This window comes from Hyaena hyaena, unplaced genomic scaffold (genome assembly GCF_003009895.1).
Source record: "Hyaena hyaena isolate Hyena2069 unplaced genomic scaffold, ASM300989v1 scaffold_9, whole genome shotgun sequence".
In the NCBI taxonomy this organism is placed as follows: Eukaryota; Metazoa; Chordata; class Mammalia; order Carnivora; family Hyaenidae; genus Hyaena; species Hyaena hyaena.
The window spans coordinates 7,864,417-7,888,676 of NW_024080641.1; the positions used below are offsets into that span (position 1 = coordinate 7,864,417).

Sequence of the window (24,260 nt, forward strand, 5' to 3'; positions counted from 1 at the left end):
CACCTGGATTAACTTTACAGCAATTTAATATGCACCTAGTTACAGGGTAAGATGGTGTGGTCAGGCCAACAGCGGGCTCACAAAACAACTTATCAGGGAATGATTATGTCACTGGTGTGTTTGTATAAGCACACACTCCCTGATTCAACAATCTCAGACTGAACCCAAGACAGACTAGGGAGAGGATTTTCACTCCATAAAAATGTTTTCCCTTCTATGAGCTTGGTACTCATATGTTTATGCGTATTTAATAATAATAGGCTTCATCCGTCTAGTAGAGCCTAACGCAGAGCTTGAACTCCTGACCCTGAGATCAAGAGTTGGATGCTCAACCAACTGAGCCACCCAGGTCCCCCCAAGTTTGATTCTTTTAAACAGCAGCTCTTTAATGTTTTTTTTTATGTGTGTATGTGTTTTTTAATTTATTTCTGAGAGAGACAGCGTAAGCAGGGAAGGGTCAGAGAGATAGGGAGACACAGAATCTGAAGTAGCCTCCAGGTTCTGGGCTAGCTGCCAGCACAGAGCCCGACGTGGGGCTCAAACCCACGAACCGTGAGATCATGACCTGAGCCAAAGTCGGACACTTAACAGACTGAGCCACCCAGGAGCCCCTACAGCAGCTTTTAAAAATAGGATCCAGAGGCTCCTGGGTGGCTCAGTTGGTTAAGCCTCCGGCTAAGGTCATGATCTCGCCATTCATGAGTTCAAGCCCCATGTTGGGCTCTATACTGACAGCTTGGAGCCTGGAGCCTGAATCAGATTCTGTCTCCTCTCTCTGCCCCTTGCCTGCTCACTCTCTGTCTCTCCCTCAAAAATAAACATTCAAAAAAAATTTTGAAATAAAATAAAATAGGACCCACATGTAAAATACCTATTGACACTGCTGCAGAAAGCAGCACTTTACTCCAGTAAAGTGAGGGAGCAGTAATATTCTCCCCATAGAAAGTTCTTCCTTAGTGTGTCAGTGGTTCTCAACCCCCAACCCTACCACTACAAAAGAATATGTAAGAAGAGAGGCGCTTGGGTGGCTCAGTCGGTTAAGCGTCCGACTTCAGCTTAGGTCATGATCTCACATTTCGTGGGTTCGAGCCCCGCATCAGACTCTCTGCTGACAGCTCAGAGCCTGGAACCTGTTTCAGATTCTGTATCTCCCTCTCTCTCTCTGCCCCTCCCCTACGCTCTCTCTCTCTCTCTCTCTCCCTTTCTCTCTCTCTCTCAGAAATAAATAAAACATTTAAAAAAATAATTTTCAAAAATATGTAAGAAGATGGAAGAGAAATGTGTGTTAGTCCCAAAATGGGAACAACATAATGATAAACAAATTAGGGAGCATCTATACAATGGAATAGTAACACACTGCTGATACGCATGTGAATGAATCTCAAAAACATCGTGCTGAGTGAAAGAAGGCAGACACTAGACTATGAACAGTACAATTCCATTCATGTGAATCTCTAGAGGCAGCAAAACTAATTCTATACAGACAGGAAACTGATTAGTGGAGGTCTATGACGAGGTGAAGATTGGGAAAGGGGCATGAGGGATGCTTTGGCGATGATGGAAATATGGCTGTGTGTCTACGTTTGTCAGAACACATTGAAATGTATGTTTAAAATGTATGCTTTTTCCTGTACGTAAGTTACACATCAATAAAGTTGATTTTAAAACTATAGATGTTCAGGATCCGGCAGAGACTGATGATCAAGATCTAGCCTAGTGTTCAAGATCTAGCCTAGCCGTCAGTATTCCTCGAGAAGCTCTCCAGAGGGTAAATATTTGCCACCAGGGACATGAGGCACAAGACTCTCCCTGTCCTCTAGGGTGGGATGAGGGTGGAAGACACCTGCGCGATGCTTGTCCCCTCCTGGAAGAGGAGAGAGGAGGGAGTGCCTCAGATGGAGACCAGGGGCAGCTGGGGACCAATTTACCCAACCCCCTACCCCAGTAGGTCTGAGACTTCAGGCTTCAGATCTTATTTTCCTCCTCTCTTCCCCTTGGCTCCATGGGCTCCAGATGGGGTCCTCTGGCCTAGTAGGAGAAGGCTTAGGATGGGCAGCTGGGGCTGGAGACCAAGGCCCCCATCTCTCCCCCCCAAGCCCCTCTGGCAGTACCAAGGGGTCTGTGTCCCCCCAGGCTCATGCTGAGGACAGGCGCCGAGCACAAGCCCCCTGTAATAACTCCAATAGTTTGGCCAGAAAGAGGGGGACGGGTCGCTGGGGATGTCCTTCACAGGGTGGACAAGGACCCTGGCCAGTCACCCACAGCCGGGCCCCCAGCGCATCCAGCAGACGCTGTAGCCGGAACACAGCAATCCCGACGGATGGGCCCTCTTCAAACTGGATCACAGACAGCTCCAGCCGAAAGCAGCCCAGTGTCTCAGCAGGACACACCTGCGGGGAGAGAGTGGCTTGGTGTCTCTGGGCAAGGGTCTGATCCCAAATCCCCGAGCCCGGGTTTCTGAAGTATGTCCTGGCATAAGCCCCGTCACCTCTTGGGGCCTCAGTTTCCTCATCTGTAAAATGGAACCCTGAATGATGCCCACCTTCAGGGCTGAGGCTAGCCTATACTGTCCGTGCCTGTGTAAGTTAGAAAATGACACTTCTCAGGATGACTGGGTGGCGGTTAAGCCTCCAACTTCCACTCAGGTCATGACCTTGTGGTTCGTGGGTTTGAGCCCCACATCAGTCTTCACACTGACCCTATGAGGCAGATAGGGCCACCATGTATGGATGTTAAAAATGTACACTGCACAAGGACCCCACAAGAAGGGCGGTATCCACATCCTGGATATTTTTGTCAATTTCTGGTAGATGGCAGTGAAGTATCTTGTTCTGACAAAATCAGCACTTGGACGTGTTTTAAGAAATGTTGTTTTCATTTTTCTCTTTTTTTAATTTATTGTTTTTCGTTTCTTTTAAATGTTCTGTTCTTTCTTGAGAGACAGAGAATGGTGGGGGAGGGGCAGAGACAGAGAGGGAGACACAGAATCCCAAGCAGGCTCCAGGCTCCAAGCTGTCAGCACAGAGCCCGACGCAGGACTCGGACCCAGAAACCGTGAGATCATGACCTAAGCCGAAGTCGGACATTTAACCGACTGAGCCACCCAGGCGCCCCTAAGTAAGCTAATATATTTAAGGTGTTTAGGCCAGTACCTGGCCAAGTAAGCACTATTAAAGTGTCGCTATCACCCTCATTATCCGTTGTTAGGTGTCAGCTGGCGTTCTAAGTGTGGGAGACAGCAGTGGACAAAATATATTTGTGATGGCAGGGAGCTCGGTCAGCAGCTGGACAGCCAGAACACCAGCCCGCTACCTCCCGCCCCAAATGTATGTGTGTTTGGAGCCTAGCGGATTTTCCCTAAACTTCCAACTTCAAGTAAAGAGCTAGTGAAATACTCACCGAGAGATCATCTGGGGTGTAGAGAGTGCCATCATTTTTGTTTCCCTACAATTTGGGGTAGGGAGGAGAATCAGATCTTGGAGGGGAGAGCCTAACCGTTCCTCAGACGTGCCCCACACCCCACCCCCTCCCTGCCTGTCTGCTGGCTCTCCCCTCCGTCTTCCTCACCAGCATCTTCATGATGGCAACAAGGAAGTAGAAAGGCTCCCGAGGGCAGAGGGGTGATCCTAGGCCTCCCAAGGGCCGTACCAGCAGAAGGATGGTCCAGAGAGGCCACGTGGGCACCCTGCTCACCCCCCAGGTCTTTTCTGGTCCCAGCCCAGGGTCCTGGAAGCAAGAAGTACAGGGGCAACTTGAGTGGTTCTGTCAGTTACGTTTTAACTCTTCGTTTTAGCTCAGGTCATGATCTCACAGTTCATGGGATAGAGCCTATGTTGGGCTCTATGCTGACAAGCTTGGAACCTGCTTGGGATTCTCTCTCTCTCTCTCTCTCTCTCTCTCTCTCATTCCCCCCCCCATGCACATGCACACAGACACTCTCTCTCAAAATAAAAAAATAAACTTAAAAAATACAGAGAGACAGAATAAAATGGAAGACAGTGGAAGACACTGAAGTGTCCTGCTGCCTTCCTGTCCAGCTCCAGTCAACCCACAGATACTCAGGGAATGTTCTCCAACAGTCCAGGGAAGATGGTGACCCTAGAGTAGGCGGGGTCCAGGTCAGAGGGCTCCCTGACACCTCTTCCCCACCCCCACCCCTCCACAGGAAGATATAAGACTCAGTAAGGGTGTGAGGATCAGCCTAGAGAGAGTGGAGGGTTTGGAAGTACTGGTCCCCGCCCCCCTGCCACCCCTCCCCACAAAGATCCATAAGACAGGACAGTGTGTGAGTGCGGGTGAAGCCTGTGGCCCGTCTTCTCAGTGGAAAACATCCCTGTTACACTTTAGATATGTTTGCAGGTGTGTATTTGGGGGTCTTTGCTCTCCTTTCTACTTTTATTTCTTGTTTCCTTTTCCTTTTTATTTTTTTATTCTTTTTTTTAATGTTTATATATATATTTTTTAAAATTTTTAATGTTTTTTATTTATTTCTAGGAGAGAAGAGAGAGAGACAGCGTGAGCAGGGGAGGGTCAGAGAGAGTGGGAGTCACAGACTGAAACAGGCTCCAGGCTCTGAGCTGGCAGTCAGCACAGAGCCCGACGCGGGGCTCGAACCCACAAACCGCGAGATCATGACCTAAGCGAAAGTAGGACACAAAACCGACTAAGCCACCCAGGCGCCCCTTTAATGTTTATATTTTGAGAGAGAGACAGAGCAGAGGAGGGGCAGAGAGAGGGAGACACAGAATCCGAAGCAGGCTCCAGGCTCCGAGCTGTCAGCACAGAGCCCAACACAGGGCTTGAACTTGTGAACCGTGAGACCATGCCCTGAACCGAAGTCGAACGCCCAACCGACGGAGCCACCCAGGCGCCCCTCCTTTTCTTTTGTAAATAAATATTTATTCATTTCTGAGAGAGAGAAAGAGAGAGAATATGAGACGGGGGTGGGGGGCAGAGAATCTGAAGTGGGTTCTGCACTGATGGCCACAAGCTTGATAGAGAGCTCAAACTCAGGAATCGTGAAATCATGACCTGAGCTGATGTTGGACACTCAACCGACTGAGCTACCCAGTGCCCCTCTATTTCTATTTCTGTATCAACTACTGTATTTCCATATTTCAAATATCTTGAAATCTCCATGCTTGCCTGTACCTGTCTGTCTTCTTTCTCTGAGGGCTGGCCTCTCTGCCTCCGAATTGCCGTCACTTGTGTTTTCTGGGTCCATCTGTAATTGACCCTGGGTCTATCTTCTTTCTCCTCTTCTCCTTCGGCCCCTTCTTTGTCTTTCTCCTTCATGTGTGCCTCTCTAGCCGCTGGGTGCTCCCTTCTTTCACCTCTACCCTCTCTCACTCTTTTGGAGCTGGACTCTGGGCAGGACTCCTTCCTGCCACAGACCCACCTACCAACCTCCACTCCTCTCCAGGCACCAGGTGAGTTGACCACACCCCTTAGAACTTTGAACCTTGACCTCTGCTGCCAGAGACACTGAAGAAACTGTGGGCTCTCTGCAGTCCTGAAAGAGAACCCTTTTGACTGGGAAAGGAGTATCCTGAGTGTGGGAAAGCCAAGGGGAAACTAATCCTAAGAGTCCTAAAACGGGATTGGGGGGACTGGGGATGGAGAATTCTATGCGGGAGGAGCCTGGAGAGTTGGGTGATTTGGGGGTGAGAGCCAAGAGATGATTTGAAGGACCCCTGAGAAAGAGGGATTCTAGGGTAGAGACCCTGAAGAAGGGGTTTCTGGAGGGACAGTCTCTAAGGAGTGGAGAATTCGAGGAGAGGAGAATTCTTTTTTTTTTTTTTTAATGTTTTATTTCAGGGAGACAGAGAGAGAGAGAAGCAGCATGAGCAGGGAAGGGTCACCAGGCTCTGAGCTAGCTGTCCGCACAGAGCCCGACGCAGGGCTCGAACCCACACACGGTGAGATCATGACCTGAGCCGAACGCTTAACCTACTGAGCCACCCAGGCGCCCCTAGGAGAGGAAAATTCAGGGGAGGCAGTTGTTGGTTAGAGAAAGCTCTGAAGGAAACGGAATTCTTAGGAAAGGTCCATTCTCGAAGGAGGCGGCTCTGAAAGGGAGAGAACATTTGTGAAAGGGGATTCTGTCGGGGTTGTTCTCAGAAAAGTGGATTGCGGTCAGTGGGAGATTCTGGGGCCCTTGAGTGGAGGAATATTCAGGGAAAGAGGGGGATTCTGGGAGGCGGAGACTATAAAAGAAGGAAATCCTAGTGAAAGGCAGATTCTGGAGGAAGGGCTCTAAAGGGATTAAAAAGATTCTGGGAGAGAACCCACGAAGGAGGTGCGTTCTGAATCCTGAACCTGGGAATCCTGACAGATTTCCTGGTGTAAATTCTGTAGGTGAGATTCTGATGGAGGAGGATTTGGGGAGAAGAGTGTCTAGATGGCAGGATAGAGTCTACAGGGGAGGAAGAATGCTTGAGATGAGCGGCTAAGAAGAAGCGTCTTCAGAAGAGGGTGAAAATCGAGATTTTGGGTGGAGAACGTTGAGGGAGATTATTAAAGAGCCGAAATGCAAATAAACCGGCGGCCACCAATGGAGACCGAGAATATGAAGACAGACAGTCCCCGCCCTTCTTCCGCAACTGCACCCGGCACACTTCAGGCCCCGCCCCTTCCACTCACAGGTCCCGCCTCCTCCGCTCAGGGGTCCCACCTTCCCGCCGCTAACCCTAAGTCCCGCCGTAAAGCTGTGAGCCGTAAAGCTCACTCCCGTCGCGACGCAGCACCGAAGGCGCCTGCGCAGACCCTGAAAAGCGGCCGGGGTGGCCCCGCATTTTCCTTTTCCGGTTGCAGCGCCGCGCGGTGAGGAGCTCTCGTCTACGTTCGCAGCTATGCCGTCCAAAGGTCCTTTGCAGTCTGTGCAGGTCTTCGGACGCAAGGTGGGCCGGGCGCCGGATGAGAGGGACGGTGGGAGGCTAGGGTCTGCAGAGGCCTGCGGGCAGGGTCCTGGGGTCAACACGGGAGTCGGGGGCCGAAGCTCACGTGGCCCCGCTGTGTTCTCCCTCGCTTCCCACAGAAGACGGCCACAGCCGTGGCGCACTGCAAACGGGGCAACGGCCTCATCAAGGTGAATGGACGGCCCCTGGAGATGATCGAGCCGCGCACGCTGCAATACAAGGTGCGGGGATTGAGGGTGGGCGTTTGGGTTGATTGGGGGGCTCTGGAGAGAGATGTTATGTTTCAATGGATTCCTGGAATTGATCTTGGGAGGCCGAGGGATCTGGTATCAACAATAGGATGTTCATGGGACTTAAAATTTCAAAGACTGTGCTGTGGTCGTTTTGTGGTGGGTCTTTGACTAAAAGAAATGCAGGGAACAGCCCATCCCACTGCCAGTCTGGATTATAAGGCTTTCCAGCGTTTTGGGAGGACACCACTCCTGGGTGGTGTTGGGGACAGAGAAAACGGGTCATTTGGAGATGGAGCTGTTTTCGGTTTTCGGAGGTTTCAGATAGTGTATTGGGAGTGGAAACGTGGATGCCGTAGGTTAAGTGGGTGTTTCCGAAACGGGGATATTTGGAAGCCCAGTTGAACAGTTGGGGACGCAGTGGTAAGGGGAGTTTGTGCGGCCTGATTTCTTTAAGTTGATGGGGGGGGGGGCGCGGTCGTGTATCCTGTTTACAACCTAACTTTTGTTTTCACTGGTAGAGTACATGCGTTCCTTGAGAACAAAAGTTAATTTATTTTTTAAATATAGGAGTAAACATAGGACTTAGACATTGTAGGTGCTCACAAAGTATTGAAATGACAGGAACAGAATTTGGGTTTGTTGTTCTTTGCCGTGGAAGGGGTTCCTTCCCTGCCTGTTGCTGTGTTGGCCTCAGTTCCTTCAACTCCGAATGGGATGAGTGGAGTCAGATTTTTGCCTCTTTTACCTGTGTTATTTGTTACTTGAAGGATAGAACATTTTTTTTCTCCCTTGGGTTATCCGTAAAATGGGGATCATTTCTGCCTCGAAGGGCTGTCGTGAGGAGAAATTAGATTTTCGGGGTAAACTTCTTGGCATGTAGGAGAATGCATTTGTTGCTTTCTTAAATTTTGTTGCTTTTTATTTCACTTTTAATGGCATTTTTAAAATATGTCTTATTTTTGAGAGAGTGCAAGTGGGGGAGGGACAGAAGATCTGAGGCAGTCTCTGCCCTGACAGGAGAGGGTGTGATGTGGGGCTCAAACTCCGGAACTGAGATCATGACCTGATCCCAAAAGTCTGACACTCCATGGACTGAGCCACCCAGGCGCCCTCGAATTTAATTTTTTAATTTTCGTGTAGTTGACACGCAGCGCTTTGTTAGTTTCTGGGGTACAGCGTAGTGATCAAAGTCTGTCACTTGTAAATGTGAAGGATAATATGTGTTGCAGCCTTAGAATGCCATACGATAGTGTCTGACATCTTTCTTGTAGCAACTATCAAGTACCATGGTTTGCTCTTCTTAATTGTCAGTTCTATGAAGGTTCTGTTTGTGTAACCTGTATTGAGTGCCGAGGACCCAGCAGTGACCCTGGTGACCCCAGGCCCTGCTCTTGTAAAGCACCTAGTCCTGTGAAGGAGGCAGACTGGTCTCAGCATTAGATCCTGCTCCAGAGTAGTCAGGGCTGGGATGGGGGAACCCCAGAGAAGGCTTCTGGCTTGAACCTGGGTGGGAGGATCAGTACAGGCTTGGCAGCGGCAGCGGCAGGCGGGAATCGGTGACCTGAGGCCTCACACCTACAGTAGACAAAGTAACGCCTAAAGGTGTAGAGCTGGCTGGGGGGCCGCAGGGCACAGGTAGCAGAGTTGTGGTTTGGAAATGTGAGGCTCTAGCCCAAGGGGGGAGATCCAGAGAAAGCACCTGATCTGGCCCGGGAGTGGCTTTCCACTGTTCCAGGCAGGCTCGATGGCTGTAGAGGTTTTCCTTGTGGAGTGAAAGTTCCAGAACCAGTCCTGGAGACGGGGGCTCGGAGACCCAGAGGGACACACATAGGAGGGCCCTGCTCAGGTTCCATTTAGTGGTCTGTCGTCTGTTTCCAAGCGTTCCTGCTCTCCTGGCCGTGCAGAGAGGTCGGCGGTGGTGGAAGCTACTCGGAGAGAGAGAAGTAGTGAGGTGAGGTGGCTCGGCTGCGCAGCCTGGCACCTAAAATCCTGTTGTGTCCCTTGTTCCTCCAGCTACTGGAACCCGTTCTGCTTCTGGGCAAGGAGCGGTTTGCTGGGGTGGACATCCGAGTCCGAGTGAAGGGGGGTGGTCACGTGGCCCAGATTTACGGTGAGTCCCAGGAACGGGGCATCGGGGTGGGAGGGGGCTCTGAGAGCAAAGCCCTACTCTTGGGTCTTCATGAAGCTGATCCACCCTCTCCTGTGTCTTCCTCACAGCAATCCGCCAGTCCATCTCCAAAGCCCTGGTGGCCTATTACCAGAAATGTGAGTGAGAATGGCTCCTTCCTATCTGGTGGTGGGGGGGGAGGGGCAGGCAAGTGGAGGACCAGCCCCGGCATTTAGCCCCAGAGACCAGGGGGCGCTTCCGTGGCTGTCTCAGTCTTCACTCTCTTCTTGTCCCCAGACGTGGATGAGGCTTCCAAGAAGGAGATCAAGGACATCCTCATCCAGTACGACCGGACCCTGCTTGTCGCTGATCCCCGGCGCTGCGAATCCAAAAAGTTTGGCGGTCCTGGTGCCCGTGCTCGTTACCAGAAATCCTACCGATAAGCCTCCCGTGAGGGTCAGGGTTCACCTTTATAATAAACAATTGTCATGGGACTTAAGGTTTCAGCGACTGTGCTGTGGTTGTTTTGTGGTGGGTCTTTGACTAAAAGAAACATGGGGAACAGCCCAGCTCACTGCCAGTCTGGATTATAAATAAGGCTTTCCGGCCTTTTCGGAGGACACCACTCCTGGGTTAGTGTGGGTGGGTGGGGGCAAGCTTGAGTCCCAGTCTCCCTGCATTTCTCGTAGCATCCAGTGTGTGGGCACAGTGGAGGTGGGGTGTTCTAGGCCACTGGTCATGTGGGGTGTGTTCGTGGGTGGGTTTTTTTTTTTTTTAAGTCTTTTTGCTGATGGCATGTCCGGGAATAGTGGGGGTCATGGGTAAGATCAGTGAACAGTAATCCAGAGAAAGGGGAAACCAGAGTGCAGCCTGAAGTCAACTAGTAAGTAGCACCATGATTGGATTAGGAAGGAATCTTCCCTGATGCCACCCTGCAGGTAGATAGGCTTGAGATGTGGGAGGGGTGGCATTCCTTCTAACTGGCTTCATCCTTCAGGATGTCAGCACTGTCTCCTGGGGAAGGGGCCCCCGTGGCCTCTTGAAAGCGAGTCCCGATTACACTCATTGTAGCAACTGTGTTTACAGGGCTCAGAACGTGGGTCTGAGGACTTGTTCGTTTACTGTGTCTGCCACGTGGTAAGAGCCAACGAATGGTAGGCTCTCCGTGGCTACCACTGGGCTATACAGCATATTTCCATCGTGCAAGAAGGTTCTATGGGACAGCGTTGGCGTATGTTTAGGGAAAACAAGTGTTGCCTGTGGTTCAAGTTACTTTTGGCCTTTCCTCCCCGTCTTTACAGGAAGCTAATGAGCTTCATTGGGTGGGAAGGGCATCTCTGCCCCTATTGGCCCTTGCAGCCAACCTTTCCTGGGGCGGGGTCCCCCACTGCTCTCCCTGCTGGGGTACTGGCCAGAACCTCATATGGCATTTGGACACTGATGGAGAGGGGGAAGTTTTAACACATTGTTTTCATAAAAGAAGGATCGTGACATTTACTGTTCACTGGCCCTTTTGGTATCTGCCCGCTCCATACGGTAGTCCCGTGTGACTGCCAAACTGGGCAGCACAGATGAGAGAGCGTTTCCGTCGTTGAGGAAAATCACTCGGGACAGCACTGATGTCCAGGGAGCATATGCAAATAGCGTTTCTTATAGATGGCTGGTGGGGTTGATTGGCACCAACTAAGTGTCCGGCTAAGCGTTAGGTATACTCGATGTGCCAGTGAGCGTGCTGACAGGCAGGTGTCTGACTCTTAGGTAAGTGGCCTAGTGGCAGGAAGCAGCTGCAGCTCCCCAGGTTTGCATTGGAGCTGTAGTTAAGGGGTTGGATGGTTTTAACCTAAGTGTCCCAAAGAGGGCAGGAGGCCGCTACCCCTGCACTCTGAGCCTGATCTGTAGCTCGGCTGGGCTGTCCGTGGGCCGGCTGCAGTGGACTGGCGAGGAGGCGTCGGAGCCAGGGCTGGGAGGCAGAGGTATGAGTCAGGCAGATGGGAGTAATGGAGTTGGGGGTCCCTGGGGTCCCTGGTTTTCTGCAGGGCTCAGAGACCCCCTTAGAAGACTCCTGGCTCCCTGCCAGAGGCACAGCTGGGACGCATCTTGCATCTGGAAATGCTAAGGGGGCTCGCCTCTCCTTCCCCACTTCAGGCTTTGGAGTAGGCGGCCCCTTTCTCCCTCCCTGCCGCCTCCTCAAATACCGGGAATTCCGGCGCCACTGGGAGCCCAGGCCAGGCTGAGAACTTTCCTTCAGCTGGGAATGTGCAGCTGGGGGGTGGAGGAGGGGAGGGCCAGCCTCCGTCCTGACCCTGGGGAGGCTGCATGGAGTTGACCCAGGCCCTACTGCATGGCCCAGTAACCATCCAGTAAATCCTAGAAGCCAGCAGCTAATAGTGACCCGGGCCTTATGTGGGATACTTTACTCTGCCAAGAACCGCCAAGGGCCCCCGGTGCACTAGGCCGCAAGCCCCCTTCCGGTAGGTCAGGGTCTTCTTGAACCAGGCCTGGTACAAAATAAGACACTCAGCAGCCCAGAGGATGGACTGGGCGAAGCGGTGTGGACTTGAGTTCCAACGTTGCCCCTTAGCCACGCGCCTGGGCAGATCCCTTATTCTCTCTGTGCCTCGATGTCCTCTCTACAGTGAGGATCAAAAACCATCCTCGCAGTGCCTGGGTGGCTCACTTGGGTAAGCACATGACTATTGATCGGATCTCCTGGTTCGTGGGTTTGAGCCTCGTGTCGGCAGTGCGGAGGCTGCTTGAGATTCTCCGATCCTCCTCTGCTCGTCAAAATAAAAATAATAAAAAAAAGACTTAACAAAAAAAAAGAAACCTTCATGTGCCTTTTAGGGATATTGTGAGGATTCAGAGTGAATGAGTTCACACAGAATGACTAATGTCTGTGCTATGCAGTTAGTACGCCATAGATTTCCACTTTTTTTCTTGTGACCTGATTGTTAAAACTTCTGATTCTTTAGGTTGGGACTGTTGGAGGATCTCTTATTTGAACAATGATGAGTCAGGCTCAGATACATTTGCGAAACCAGGATACGCTCACTGAATCTGTACACTGATCTTATAAGGCAGATACCGTCCTCGTACAACTGAGAAAACCCAGACCCCAAGGTTCTACACCAACTGGAAAAGTCAGGACTTGAACTCAGCTGGGACACTGCCACAGGGAATTCCAGGGAGAATTAAATAAGACACTGTGCTGAAGCATGAGGTTTAGCGTTCAATGAACGAAGCTAGTATTCCCCCCAAGAAACTGCTTAACTTAGGCGGCTCGCTGGGCATGCCATTGCTGGGAGGGGGCAGGAGGGTTCTAACATAAAAGTCTTTGTCTTTGACCGGAATTTCTTTTTGGGGGGGATGTGGGGGCCACGCTGAGGCACTCCAGAGGCCCCACACTAGAGCAAGGGGGTGAAGAGATCCAGTGTGTGTATGTGTAGGTGGGCACAAGAATTGGAACATTCATGACGTTGGGGAGTGATTGCCAAGAGAAATCAGATGGGGAACAGACTTCCAGAATCCCAAAAGCGATTCACTCTGGTGTCCATACGGACTGGTCTCTGAAATTTTATAGACCCAAGACCCAAAATAATCTAAGGAGGGATGGGATGGTGATAGAGAGCGTCGGATGGTTGTCCCGGTGGGTTAGATGGCTGGGTGAGCGAGACGCAGGAGCTGGTGGAGGTGAAAATGAGGCAGGGATGGAGAGGGCTCATTGGAGAGAACAGGTGGGAAAATGGAAGAATGGCTTGGTGTTAGGATACTAGACGGGGAAGGGTAGGGTGATGGACGAACAGGCTAGAGATGGTCAAGCAGATCAGGCCATAGAGGTTGGAAGAGATCGGTTAGAAGGGCAGGAGAGGGCTGGAGACGACCTGATCGATAGATACAGGGAGGGCTGAGCATGTGAGACGCAGGAACGGGATGAATCCCTGAGGGAATGGACTTCTAAGTCTGCCCAGAACAGAGCTGCTTAACTTGGCTTTCCTGGACGGTGGCCTCAAGCAGCTCATAAACTCTGAAACAGCAGACACCAAACTGCCATGGGTGGTTGTCAGTAACGCTTAAAGTCAGAGACCCCCCCCCCCCCCAGTTCTCAGAGCCATGGATGTGTGCTGCGTCAGACCTTCCCATTCATTAGTCTTGTCCTCCCCCACCGCCTCCAGAATGGGAAAAGATACAGAACTTCAAAATATGAACGAACAAAATATTAATGACATCCCGTTCCCCCATCCCTGTTGAGTTAATCAGGTAAGTAAGGACCTTTCGCCCAAGCAGATCCCAGGAGATGGAAAGCTGTGGCAATTTTTACACCTTTGTTCAGTGTCTGGACTTTGGGGTGACGTTCTGAGGGTCTGTGGCATCTGGTTGAAGTCCTTGCTTTTCATGAAGCCCAATACCGTGGCTCACATGTGGAAAGGGGCATCAGGAGCTCCCTGGGCTCTACGAAGGCCCACAGATTCCTGGGTGGGGGCCAAGAGAGCGGGATGGTTTAACCTGACCTGGGCCTTGGCTGGCCGCAGCCGCCCCCCGCCCCCGACGTGGATGTTGACCGTCGTGGCATAGCTGAGCCTCCTGGCTGGGGCTGGTGGGGGCTGAGGCTGGGGTGGTGGCGAAGGTGCCCGTGATGCGGGGGCAGAGGAGGACCAGGGACCCCGGGAGGCTGGGGCAGCTTCTCCCCCAGGCCCTTGTCTCCGAGCCAGGCTCTGGCTGATGTACGAGGCTGCCAGGTATCTGGAGAGGGCGGCTGCGTTGGGACCCAGGAGCTGACGCGTTGGAGGAGGGGGACTGTGGGGTGGGGTCGACTCTGAAGACTCGGACCTGGCAACATGAGAGCCCCGGTGGCCTCCTGGTTTGGAGAAGACCACGGTGGTCGGAGCCGGGGTGGGTAACAGGCCCGGACTGTCCCGAGAGCCTTCCTGCTCAGGCAGAGCTGCTGCAGCCAGAACAGGAACGTTCGTGAGGCTCTTCTGCGCCACCCAAGGTGTAAGTTTTTGGACGTGGGGGTCTGTGAAGCTTTGTTCCTGATGCAGAGGTGCGGCAGATGGACCCCGGGTGTCTGGGAGGCCTCCCTGCTTGGGCAAAGGCGGAAGGGCTTGGACTTGGATGTCCACGAGGCCTTGTCGCTGGGGCAAAGGTGTGGCAGCTGGAACGCTGGGTTTCTGGGGCAAGGACGGTGGGGTGTCGGCTGGGATCTGACGGTCTAGACAGCTTCCGTGCGCAGGCGGAGGTGAGGTACCCAGAACCTGAATGTCTGAGAGGTCCTGGGGCAGAGGCAGTGGGGCGCTGGCTGGGGTCTGGCGGCTCAGGTGGCCTCCATGTGCAGGCACAGGTGAAGTTCCCGGGACCTGAATGTCCGGGAGGTCACACTGCAAAGGCAGGGGAGCGTCGCCTGGGATCGGGTGACCCAGGCTGCTTCCGTGTGTCAGCAAAGCGGTGACAGCTTGGTCGACCACAGCAGCTGGGAACTGAACATCCCCGCAACCTCCTTGCTTGGTTAACGGGGTGTTGGTTGGGCTCTGGCCCCGTTGGTGGCCTTCCTTCTTGGGCACGGTGGCAGTGGTGGCTGAAAACGTGACATCAGAACCACGTCCCTGACCAGGGACAGCTGGGCTGGTTGGAACGTGGGCGTCCGCGTGGCCTCTGTGCTCAGGCAAGGGCGCAGTAGCTGTAAATGGGATTTCCAGGCAGCCTTCTTGATCAGGTAGAGTCGTAGCTGGACCCTGATCAGGTGGGGGGTCTTCCTCCTCGGGCAAGGGTGTGGGGGCTCCAGTCACACTCGGTATATTCCAGAGGCCTCCCTGCTCAGGCAAAGGGGTAGCAGCTGGACCCTGGATACCCAGACGGTCTTGCTCAGGTAAATTTGAAACACTTAGACCCTGGCTGCCCAGGCAGCCTCCCTGCTTAGACAAAGGTGTGGCAGCTTGAGCCCGGGTGGCAGGACCCAGAGGGACAGATTCCTGGGCACACGTCAGCGGGAAGGCCAGCTCACATACCAGCACGTGTCCAAAGGCAGGCAGGGGACCTGTGTGCACAGAAAGAATGGAGTCAGGGCCGTGCTCTCCGTGTGGGCCGTCTCTGCCGACCACACACCTGGACCTCACCTGGCTCGGCCTGCTCAGGGGGCAGGGAGGGGGACAGCTGTGGCTGGGCCAGAGCGCGGGGCCGGCGGCGGGGCGCATTGGCCGACGCCCGGGTCTCCGCCCGCTGCATCTGCTGGATCCGCTCACTGTAAAGCCGGGCCAGCTCTCGCACCCGGGAAGCTGTCCTCTCCGAACTCGGGGCTCCTGCCTTCCCACCCCCGCCGCCTCCACCCAGATCCGAGTCTTCCAGGATCAGCAGTGGCTCTGGGAAACCCGGCCGGGTCAGCTGCCCCTGTTCCAGTGCCTGCCAGGCGCTCCGGATTTCTGAACAGGAGCGGAATTCCAGTTCATCGGAGAATCCCTGATCTCGGGTGACATCCTGAGACTGGAAATCTGGGAAGGATTCCCCTTCTTCAGCCTCCTGCCGCCCCACCCTGCCCCCCGAGGGCCGTTCTCCCAGTTTGGTGGAACTGCTTTCCGGGAACAGTTCCCTCCTGGGGGCTAGAGCCTCATCAGACTCCCGCAGAGGTCCCGGAAGCCAGGAGTCACAGGGAAGGGCGGGAGTGCTGGGAAGGCTAGGAATGTCAGGGACACTAGGTATGGCTGGAAGGCAGGGCATTTCAAAAACACTGGAAATGTCAGAGAGGCTGGGAAGGTGGGGAATCTTGGGAATTTCAGACAGGCTGGGAATTTCAGGGAGGCTGGAAACGTCTGGACTTTTGTTAAAGCTGGGAACGTCGGGAACTTCAGCGGCACTGGAACTTTCGAGCCCTTCTAGGACGTGGAGTGGGGAAGGCTCCCGTTCGTCCATCTCCAGCTCTTCCTCCTCCTCCTCTTCTGAAGAGTCCCGACTGGGAAGGGCTTGGACTGTGAGGGTTTCACTGTCGCCTGGCACCTGGGAGGTTCCAGGGAATGCGGTGATGTCGTTGGCGGGGGGCTGTAGCGGGCACTGGGGAAGAGGCCAAAGACATCAGGGTGGGCTGGCCCTCCGACCCTCCCCCCGGGGCCCAAGCTGACCCCCAAGGACACCCTGACGTGCTGCCCAGCTCACCCCTGGATCCCGGAGGCCTCTTTGGTTCAGCAGTTCCAAGATCTCCTCAGTGATCGAGGTCCCAGAGGGCTCCAGCGTCGGGGGGCCAGTGTCCTCCAGGTCCTCGGGGGGTCCGGAAGCTGGACCTGGTGGCTGAGGCTCTAAGGGGGGGTAGAGCTCCCCCTCACTGCCAGCATGCTGTGACCAAGGAGAGAGGATGGAGGGCAAGGGTTGAGGGCCCCCCATCTCCTCCTCCCAGACTCGGGAGTCCAGGTCCCCAGACCCTGTGCTAGAACATTTCTTACCTTGAGTCTAGGCTTAGCTGGGGATGGAGAGATGAGAAAGAGATTCGAGTGAGATGCAGGAACAGGGTAATTCCTTACAGGCGATGCGGAGCCCCATCACCCCTCCCCCATGCACACAAGGCATCTCTCGGGAAGAGACAGACAGAAAGGGATGGACCTGGCTGGGCTGGGGCGGCCACTCACCATTCTGTGCAAACATAACATAAGGGTCCTTTACTGGCTCTGGGGAGAGGACACAGTGACGTCAGGGGCCCAGCTCCCACCGCCTTCTCTCGTCAACTTTTAGGTGGAGGACACTCACCAGACTGTCTGCGGCCGCGGCGGGTAGCAGAGGGTCCTGGAGACGGAGCTGGGGGAGAGGCAGGGGAGACCCCGAGGATGAGCCCAGGTCCGGGCTGGAGGGGGAAGGCCAGGGGTACAGTCCCCGGCAGAGAAGCAGGGGAAACTTCAGGGTTTCATCTTCCTTACCTGTGTTCCTTCGTCCAGGAGTGAAGCTTCTAGCATCCCGAGGTCGGGGAGACCCAAGAGGGGGTGTCAGAGGCTCTGGGACAGGCTTACTTTTAGGAGCACCTGTGGGGAGGAATTAGGAACCCGATGATCTACTTTTGCTTGGAAGTCACGCTCCTACTTCCGCATCCTCCCAACCCAAGGCCCCAACTCACAGTGCAGGCTGTTTTCAAGGAGAACTTGCTTTGCCTGAAAGAGACAAGGGTAACAGGTTGCATGCTTGGGGCCTGTCTCTGAGCGCCCCGGTCACGGCCCCATTAATGGGCGCTGCTCCGTGCGAGGATTATTAGTAATCACCCCAGGTATACAAGGTGGGTGCTCTGACTCCTCCAGGTGAGGAAACTGAGGCCAGGGAGGTGGTGTCACTTGCCCAAAGTCACAGAGCAGGGATGTGGCACAGCTGGGATTCAAACCCAGGCAGCCTAACTCTGCAATTTATTTTTAGTTAGCTTGTTTTTTTTTTTTTTAAAGAGTTGGCATTCATCTTATTTATTTCTTTTAACGTTTTATTTATTTTTGAAAGAGTGCGAGTGGGGGAGAGGTAGAGAGAGAGGGACAGAGGATACCGGGCGGGCTCTGTGTTGATTGCAGCAAGCCCAACGTGGGGCTCAAACTCACAAACCTGGGAGATCAGGACCTGAGCCGAAGTCAGATGCTTAACCGACTGAGCCACCCGGGTGCCCCCCTCCTTTTCTTTCTTTTTTTTTTTTTTTTTAATTTTTTTTTTAATTTTTTTAATGTTTTTAATTTAATAGTGGGAGAGGGGGAGAGCAAGAGAGGGAGGGAGAGAGAGACTGTGACAGAGGCCGATGCGGGGCTCGAACCCACGAACCGCGAGATCATGACCTAAGCGAAAGTNGACTGAAACAGGCTCCAGGCTCTGAGCTGGCAGTCAGCACAGAGCCCGACGCGGGGCTCGAACCCACGAACCACGAGATCATGACCTAAGCGAAAGTGGGACGCTTAACCGACTAAGCCACCCAGGCGCCCCCCCTCCTTTTCTTTTTGAAATGCAACTTATCGATGACGGTCTAAGCAGGGCTCATAGAGTCAGGGTCGTGTAGCACTGGGAGGGGGTGGTCCTCCAGCACTCCGAAGCCCCACGGATATGGCGGGAGCTGTACCTTGGCAGGGATGGAGGCGGGATGGTTCTCAAAAAAGAGGCGCTGGAGACAGTGAATCCACAGCCTCTTCTCCTCTTGGTTCTTGGCCTGGGGGATGGGATAGGGAGTCGGGAGCCAGGTCTAAGGTCTGGGGGCTGAGGGGAACCCTGACGGCCCAGCCCCACCTTGCACTCACCTGGAGCAGGTGCCTGTGTTTGGGAATGGTCAGATCGGACACCTTGAACCCCAGGGGATCTCGAGGACTCTCGCTCACGTGCAGGTTGCAGCACTGGGTAAGGGGGACAGAGAGGGACAGGAAGGTGAGCGCCCTGAGACTCAGTGTGCGTCTGGGTTCCTACCTCCTAGAAAGATTGCGAGGTTGTGTAGCAGGACCCTTTGCCCCCTGTGGAGCCTCCCCACCAGGCTGGGCTCTGCTCTCCCTCACCAGTCCCTCGCCCCCGTCTGGGTCAAGATGTGCTCCCCTCATGAAGATGCTTGCCTCGTGGGCAACCCCAGCCCCCACACCTGCCCTCACCTGCACCCTGATGCCCTCACCCTTCATTAAACTTCACCCCATCCTTGGACTCAAGAAAACATGGCCCTCAAATTTAAGCTGGGTTGTTTCTCTTTTGCAGACCCCGCCTGCCCCCAGCCATCCCGCAGGGCACAGGTATGTAGAACACACCCTGAAGGTAACATTCTGGCCCCGCCCCCAACCCTGAACTCACGAAGATGTGGCCCTTGTAGGTGTACTCCGGCCCCCGGCGTTTGGCCACGAGCAGCATCCGTGAGAAAAGAAAGAGCAGCCTCTCGCCCCCTCGAAGTCGGGGGCCGCCTCCTCCGCCACCTCGGAATGCGCCCTCTAGCACCAGCTCCCCGAAAGCACTGAGCTCCGGGCCGGTCCAGCCGCCAAGCCGCCGCTGCACTTCCTGCCGACCCGCCAGGTGCGCAGGGCAGAGGCCCACACGCACCGAGACAGGGAGGTTAGCAACGAGGCTGTGCTATCCCAGCCTGCCCTCCGAGGCCACCCCCACCAAAGGCCCTCAGGCCTGCTGCCCCCATCCAGCAGCCCCAACCCCCCACCCTGGGGTCACCTGGAGGCGCGCAGCATGCTCCTGCTTGCGTTTCATGTCATTGATGTACCAGGCGACCGCTGTCATGGACACAATCGCCTCCTCCACCATCTCGCGGCCCCCGGCGCCCGGGCCCTCCGCCCAGTGCTTGCCTAGTTCCTGCCAGGCAGCCGCCCAGGCGCCCAGGAAGGGAGACAGGAACAGGAGAAACGATGGTAAGGACAAGAGACAGATATAAAGGCAGGGACAGAGATGGCGACCCAGAGAAAGACGGAGACGAACAGGCAGAGACAGAAAGGGGAATCAGCTGGCGCCAGTCCCCACCGGTGGCCAGAACTTGCCCTGGGTCCGCCCCACCGCCGTACCACCAGGTAGTCAACGGCCAGGACCTTGCCCTCCCTGAGCAGCACCCCCAGGGCCACAGCTGACCTGCAGCAGCAGATGGTACTTGAGGATGCGCTGAACAGGTTTCAGCAGGAAGCTCTGCAGGGGCAGCGAGTGGCGGAGCTGGGCCTGGCGCTCCTGCAGCCACAGGGCTGCGGGAGGGGACAGCGACAGCTCCCGGAGCAGGGCTAGGGAGCTGGGGGCGGGGCACCGATCAGAGGGCCGGCAGCCCCCAGTGGGCGGGACGGGGTGGGGGCGTGGCCAGGGTTCGGGGGCTGGCAGGGGTCAGGAGCAGCTTAGGGAGAGCTGGGTTAAGGTCAAGGGCTGGCAGGGGCTAGAGCTGGGTGGGTAGAGGTGGAGGGAGGTTGGCTGGCACATCGACTCAGTGGGCAAAGGCCTGGGGCCCAGCGGGGGCTCCTCACTCCTCACCCCTCACCTCGGGTAGTTCATGCAGTACAATGTGTAGATGTCAAAATCCTCACTCTGTGGGTGACATGGGAGTCAGGGAGACCTGAGGTCCCAGCTCCCCGGGACACCCCCCGCCTTACCAAGCCCCATCCCAGACTGAGAGCCCTCGCCCGGACTCACCCTCTGCACAAAGCACTCGGCGATGCTCCCTGCGCTGCTGCTGCCCTCCAGGTCCTCCAGGAGCTCACTGAGGTGGGGAGAGGGGGAGGTCAGGGGCTGCCCCGTCCGCACAGACCCCGTGGAAGGACTCCAGGAGGCTGGGGGCTCGGTGGCTGCCTTTGTATCTGAAAGGAGTCTTCTGATCGCTACGTGGGAGATCACAACCCGCTCGGACTTTGCCCATGGACAGTGTCACGTTCCTCAGCTCTAAATCTTGTCACAGCTGGCATGAGCCTGGGGGCGGGGGTCTTGTGATACGACCCAGGGAGAGGGTGTCACGACCCTCAAAGCTGAGGTCCTCTTAAAAGGCTGTCGTGATCCTGAGATCCTGTCACGACATCTCAGAGCTCCCGCAATAACGTCAAGGCCAATCTCATTAAGACGCTCAGAGGTATCATGATCCTTGGACGCCGGCCTCTTCCTCACAGGGTCCAGGCCGACCATCTGGTTTGTCTGGGACTGAGGGGTTTCTCGGGACTATGTGGTCACGCAAAGGCTCACACTGGCACGCTCCTCAGGCCCCTCACGTGAGCCGTGGATTCATCGTGATCACAGACCTGACCTAGTGCTGAGAACCCATCCCAGTAGTTAGACGTCATCTGGGTCCTCAGGCCTATCCAGCTCACCGTCCAGCACTCCGGTTCCTCGCTGCCCGTCAGGATCCCTGCCCAAGGTCGCTACATCCCATGCACCAGCCTGGACAGGGTGCCGGGGGGCTCCAAGGCTCGGGTTAGGATACATCCCACCTCCCCTGACCCTGCCAGCTGGTGCCCCTCCCCGTCCCTCCCGCCTCTGACCTGCTGAACTCGTAGATGTCCTCGATGTTGGCAAAGAGTATGCCCACCTGATCCGCGCTCAGCCCTAAGACCCCGCCATCCAGCAGAGGGCCCAGGTAGTCCTGTGGGGACGACTGGGGTTATGGGGGCAGCGGAGGGCTGGCCTGGGTCCCCACTGTGCTCAGGAACCCGCCCGCCTCACCTCCACGATGCTGCGAAGGTCCCGGACGTAGGCCCGCTCCGTCTCCACGATCTCTCGAGCCACTCGCTCCAGCCTCGAGGGTTTGGCCGAACTCGGAGTCCCCACAGGTGACAGATGCAGGCGAATGGGGGGGCCCGGAAGGGGCTCTGGCCTAGAGGCTGAGCAGGCTGGGGGGGGCCCGGGAGCCGGGTCCCCCTCAGAGCCCACTGTGCTCAGGGACGTGGAGCTCCCAGAACCTCGCGGGGAGGCCATGGCAGGGGCTGTAGGGGCTGCGGGAGGGGGTGGGGGGGGATGTGGAGCAGGAGATCAGGCTGTGTCCCCAGCTGAGTGAGTGCAGCCCTACACTCACCCCAGGTCAACTTCTGTTCCCCGCCCCCACCTCCCGGGGCTCCCTTCTCTCCCCACTGCACTGCTTTGGTCCAGGATCTTCCCTGGGCTTCGACCTCCACTCTTCTAATCCACCTCCATGTGTCAGCCTGGGAGATCTTTATTAATTTGCCCGTTTGACCCTGTCACTCTAAGTATAACCCCTTCACGCCCTCAGGAGAAAGTCCAAACTCCTCAGATCCACTCGGCCCTATGCAACACGGCCATCAGAGGCTTTTCCTGTCTCTCTCTTCCCTCAGGCACGCCAATTCTCCCACTCCAGACTCCAGTCATACTTGGCTGCTTTCAATTATTTTAAGCAATTGCGTTTTTAAGACACAGCCTTCTCTCACCTCTGCACATACTCTTCCCTCTGGGAAGAACACTCTTCCTTGCTTTTCCTAATTCATGCCTCCTTATCTTTTAATTCCACCATGTCTCCTCTTCCAGGAAGCCTCCACTGACTTCAATACTGGGCTCCCACAGTGAAGGGAGGGGGCTTTCACCCCACCCCTTCCCAGCCTTAACCATTGACCCTGGGTGTCCCCCTCTGGACTGTCACCATCTAGGAATGGTACCATCTACCCCACCAGACTTGGGAATTCTGTGTAGGCAAGGCTGGACTGTCTTGGTTGGTCACCCTGTGGCCAGCCCTGGGCCAGCCCGTGAATGAAGGAACAAATGCCCCGCAGCTCCACTCTCCCCTGCACGCTCACCTGTCTGGGTCTCACACACGGCTGCGCAGTCACACGCTTCACCTGCGGGGCCACGGCCAAGGCTAGGGCTGGGTTTGGACAGGCTTGGTCCACGGGCTCCCTCGGGCATGGCTGAGTGGCTCAGCGGCTTCTGCGGAAAGACCCCCTTCTCGGATATCAGGACCCCATCGGCTTCCCCGCCGCCCACACTCCCAGCTTAGGCCAGAGAATCAGGAGTGGGATCTAAATCCAGGAGGAACCGGAGAGTAAATAAATAATGGGGCAGACAGAGGCATAGCGATAGGAAGAGGGGCACCAAGAGAGATAACGCAGAGAAAAAGATGGAAAGGTTGAGACAAAGAGCGAAGCTGGGAGTCTGGTCTGTCTGGGGCCGAGGCTCAGGGATCCTGGGAACGTTAGGGCTCTGGCTGGAGCCGAGGGCGAGGGGCAGGGCTGGGAAAAGCCGTGGGCGGGAGGCCTCGAGGTCCCTGGGGAGGGCGGAGGAGGCTGGGGGACCGGATGCCAGGGTCCTGCAGACGGCTCCCTCCCCCGCTCAGGGCTGCGAGTTGAGGCGCTGGCCCTGGGCCCTCGACCCAGCCCCCTCTCCAGGCAGTCCCCTCCGCGATCCGCTTACTATCCCCACCGCCGCAGCCAGGGTCCCCAGCGCCTTCCCACACCCCTTCAGACCCAAACTCCCGCCGGCGCCTCCGCTCGCCCCCCGCCGGCACGCCCCCTCATTGTTCAGCGGCAGCGGCGCCGCCCCCTCCCCCAGCCCGTCGGGGCCCCTCGCCTCCCGCCTCACCTCCCAGGGAGTCTCCAGCCCCGAACCGAGGCTGCCGGATTCCTATTCAACCCTAGCACGGTCCCCGGGGAGGCGCAAAGCCGGACTCCTGGGTCTCTGCAAGTCAGGGGCGTGAACTTCGGGCTCTCAGGCTCCGGGAACCAGAATCCGAGGTCTCTCCGAGGGTGGGATGCAGCGGTCCGAATTTCTTGGTCCTCTAAATGGGGGATGCTCGCAGTCTCGACTCTTGGGTCTCAGATGGAGCGCTGGGAACCCAAATTCCTGAGTCTTCTTGATAGGGCCGTGGGGCTACTGGATTCCTGAGTTCTCGTAACTCTAGGAGCAGGGATTAAACCATCCCCCAGGCGGAAGCGCAGGGGAGTCCCCAATTCCTGGGTCCCCTTGAAGTAGTGGGTGTTTCAGCACCAAACAGACTGGCTGGGGTGCTAGGAGTCCGTTTGCCAAGTTCAGATGTCTGGGCTCGGGTATCTGGGAACCGTTGGAGGTAATCACCGGTCCGGGATCCTAAGTTCTTTAAACCGGGGTGCAGGAAGCTCGGCCTCCAGGAACGCGCGGGGCTGATGTCCCGGACTCCCGGCTCCTCCAGGAGGGGGCGCTGGGCACCTGGATATCTGGGGTCCTTTAGACTAGACGCGGGGGCCCGGGCTTCGGGGTCTCTCAGGGCGCGGCGCAGAGACTCTTGACGCCACAGTCCACGACTTTGGACCCCTCAGGCTCTGAGATGAGTACCACCGGGCTCCGGCGGCGCCAGCGCCACATCGCTGTCGGGAGAGTCCGGTCCCAGTTGTGCGGCGGGGGGCGGTCGCCTAGGGCTTCCCCTCCCCCCCCCCCGCCCCAGCGGCCCCGGCTTACATCCTGTTCCCGCCCGCGGGGGGGAGGGGCAGCCTTCCGGCCAGCCAGTCGGTAAAGGGTTAAGACCCCTCCCCCCGTGTTCTGAATATTCATGAGAAGGCGAGTCCCAGGAAGGCTACACCCCCACATTCCAAACGCCTCTGACTTTTCCCTTTTACAGCAAGGGCCTTCGGGGCGTGAGAATCCGGAACT

General features: G+C 55.8%; 3 protein-coding genes across 3 annotated transcripts; 1 reads left to right on the forward strand and 2 right to left on the reverse strand.

The window, feature by feature from the left end:
* Positions 1-1,602: 1,602 nt before the first annotated feature.
* On the reverse strand, positions 1,603-5,377 carry LOC120243666. Its single transcript, XM_039249905.1, has 4 exons — positions 5,152-5,377; positions 3,568-3,726; positions 3,400-3,444; positions 1,603-2,390 (listed from the first exon to the last, which is right to left on the reverse strand). Exons 1-4 carry the CDS (start codon positions 5,293-5,295, stop codon positions 2,136-2,138), a joined length of 603 nt encoding a protein of 200 aa, XP_039105836.1. The 5' UTR covers positions 5,296-5,377; the 3' UTR covers positions 1,603-2,135.
* A 1,410-nt stretch (positions 5,378-6,787) lies between these two features.
* RPS16 (ribosomal protein S16) lies at positions 6,788-9,763 on the forward strand. Its single transcript, XM_039244322.1, has 5 exons — positions 6,788-6,899; positions 7,037-7,138; positions 9,164-9,260; positions 9,368-9,415; positions 9,555-9,763. Exons 1-5 carry the CDS (start codon positions 6,852-6,854, stop codon positions 9,698-9,700), a joined length of 441 nt encoding a protein of 146 aa, XP_039100253.1. The 5' UTR covers positions 6,788-6,851; the 3' UTR covers positions 9,701-9,763.
* A 3,614-nt stretch (positions 9,764-13,377) lies between these two features.
* PLEKHG2 (pleckstrin homology and RhoGEF domain containing G2) lies at positions 13,378-24,005 on the reverse strand. Its single transcript, XM_039249659.1, has 19 exons — positions 23,217-24,005; positions 22,436-22,565; positions 21,354-21,622; positions 21,173-21,273; positions 20,337-20,403; positions 20,185-20,231; positions 19,794-19,944; positions 19,386-19,523; positions 19,020-19,220; positions 18,488-18,580; positions 18,313-18,399; positions 17,344-17,377; positions 17,150-17,251; positions 16,983-17,030; positions 16,865-16,903; positions 16,682-16,698; positions 16,398-16,574; positions 15,368-16,295; positions 13,378-15,288 (listed from the first exon to the last, which is right to left on the reverse strand). The coding sequence occupies exons 2-19, from the start codon at positions 22,542-22,544 to the stop codon at positions 13,670-13,672; spliced, it is 4,227 nt and encodes a 1,408-aa protein (XP_039105590.1). The 5' UTR covers positions 22,545-22,565; positions 23,217-24,005; the 3' UTR covers positions 13,378-13,669.
* Positions 24,006-24,260: the final 255 nt, after the last annotated feature.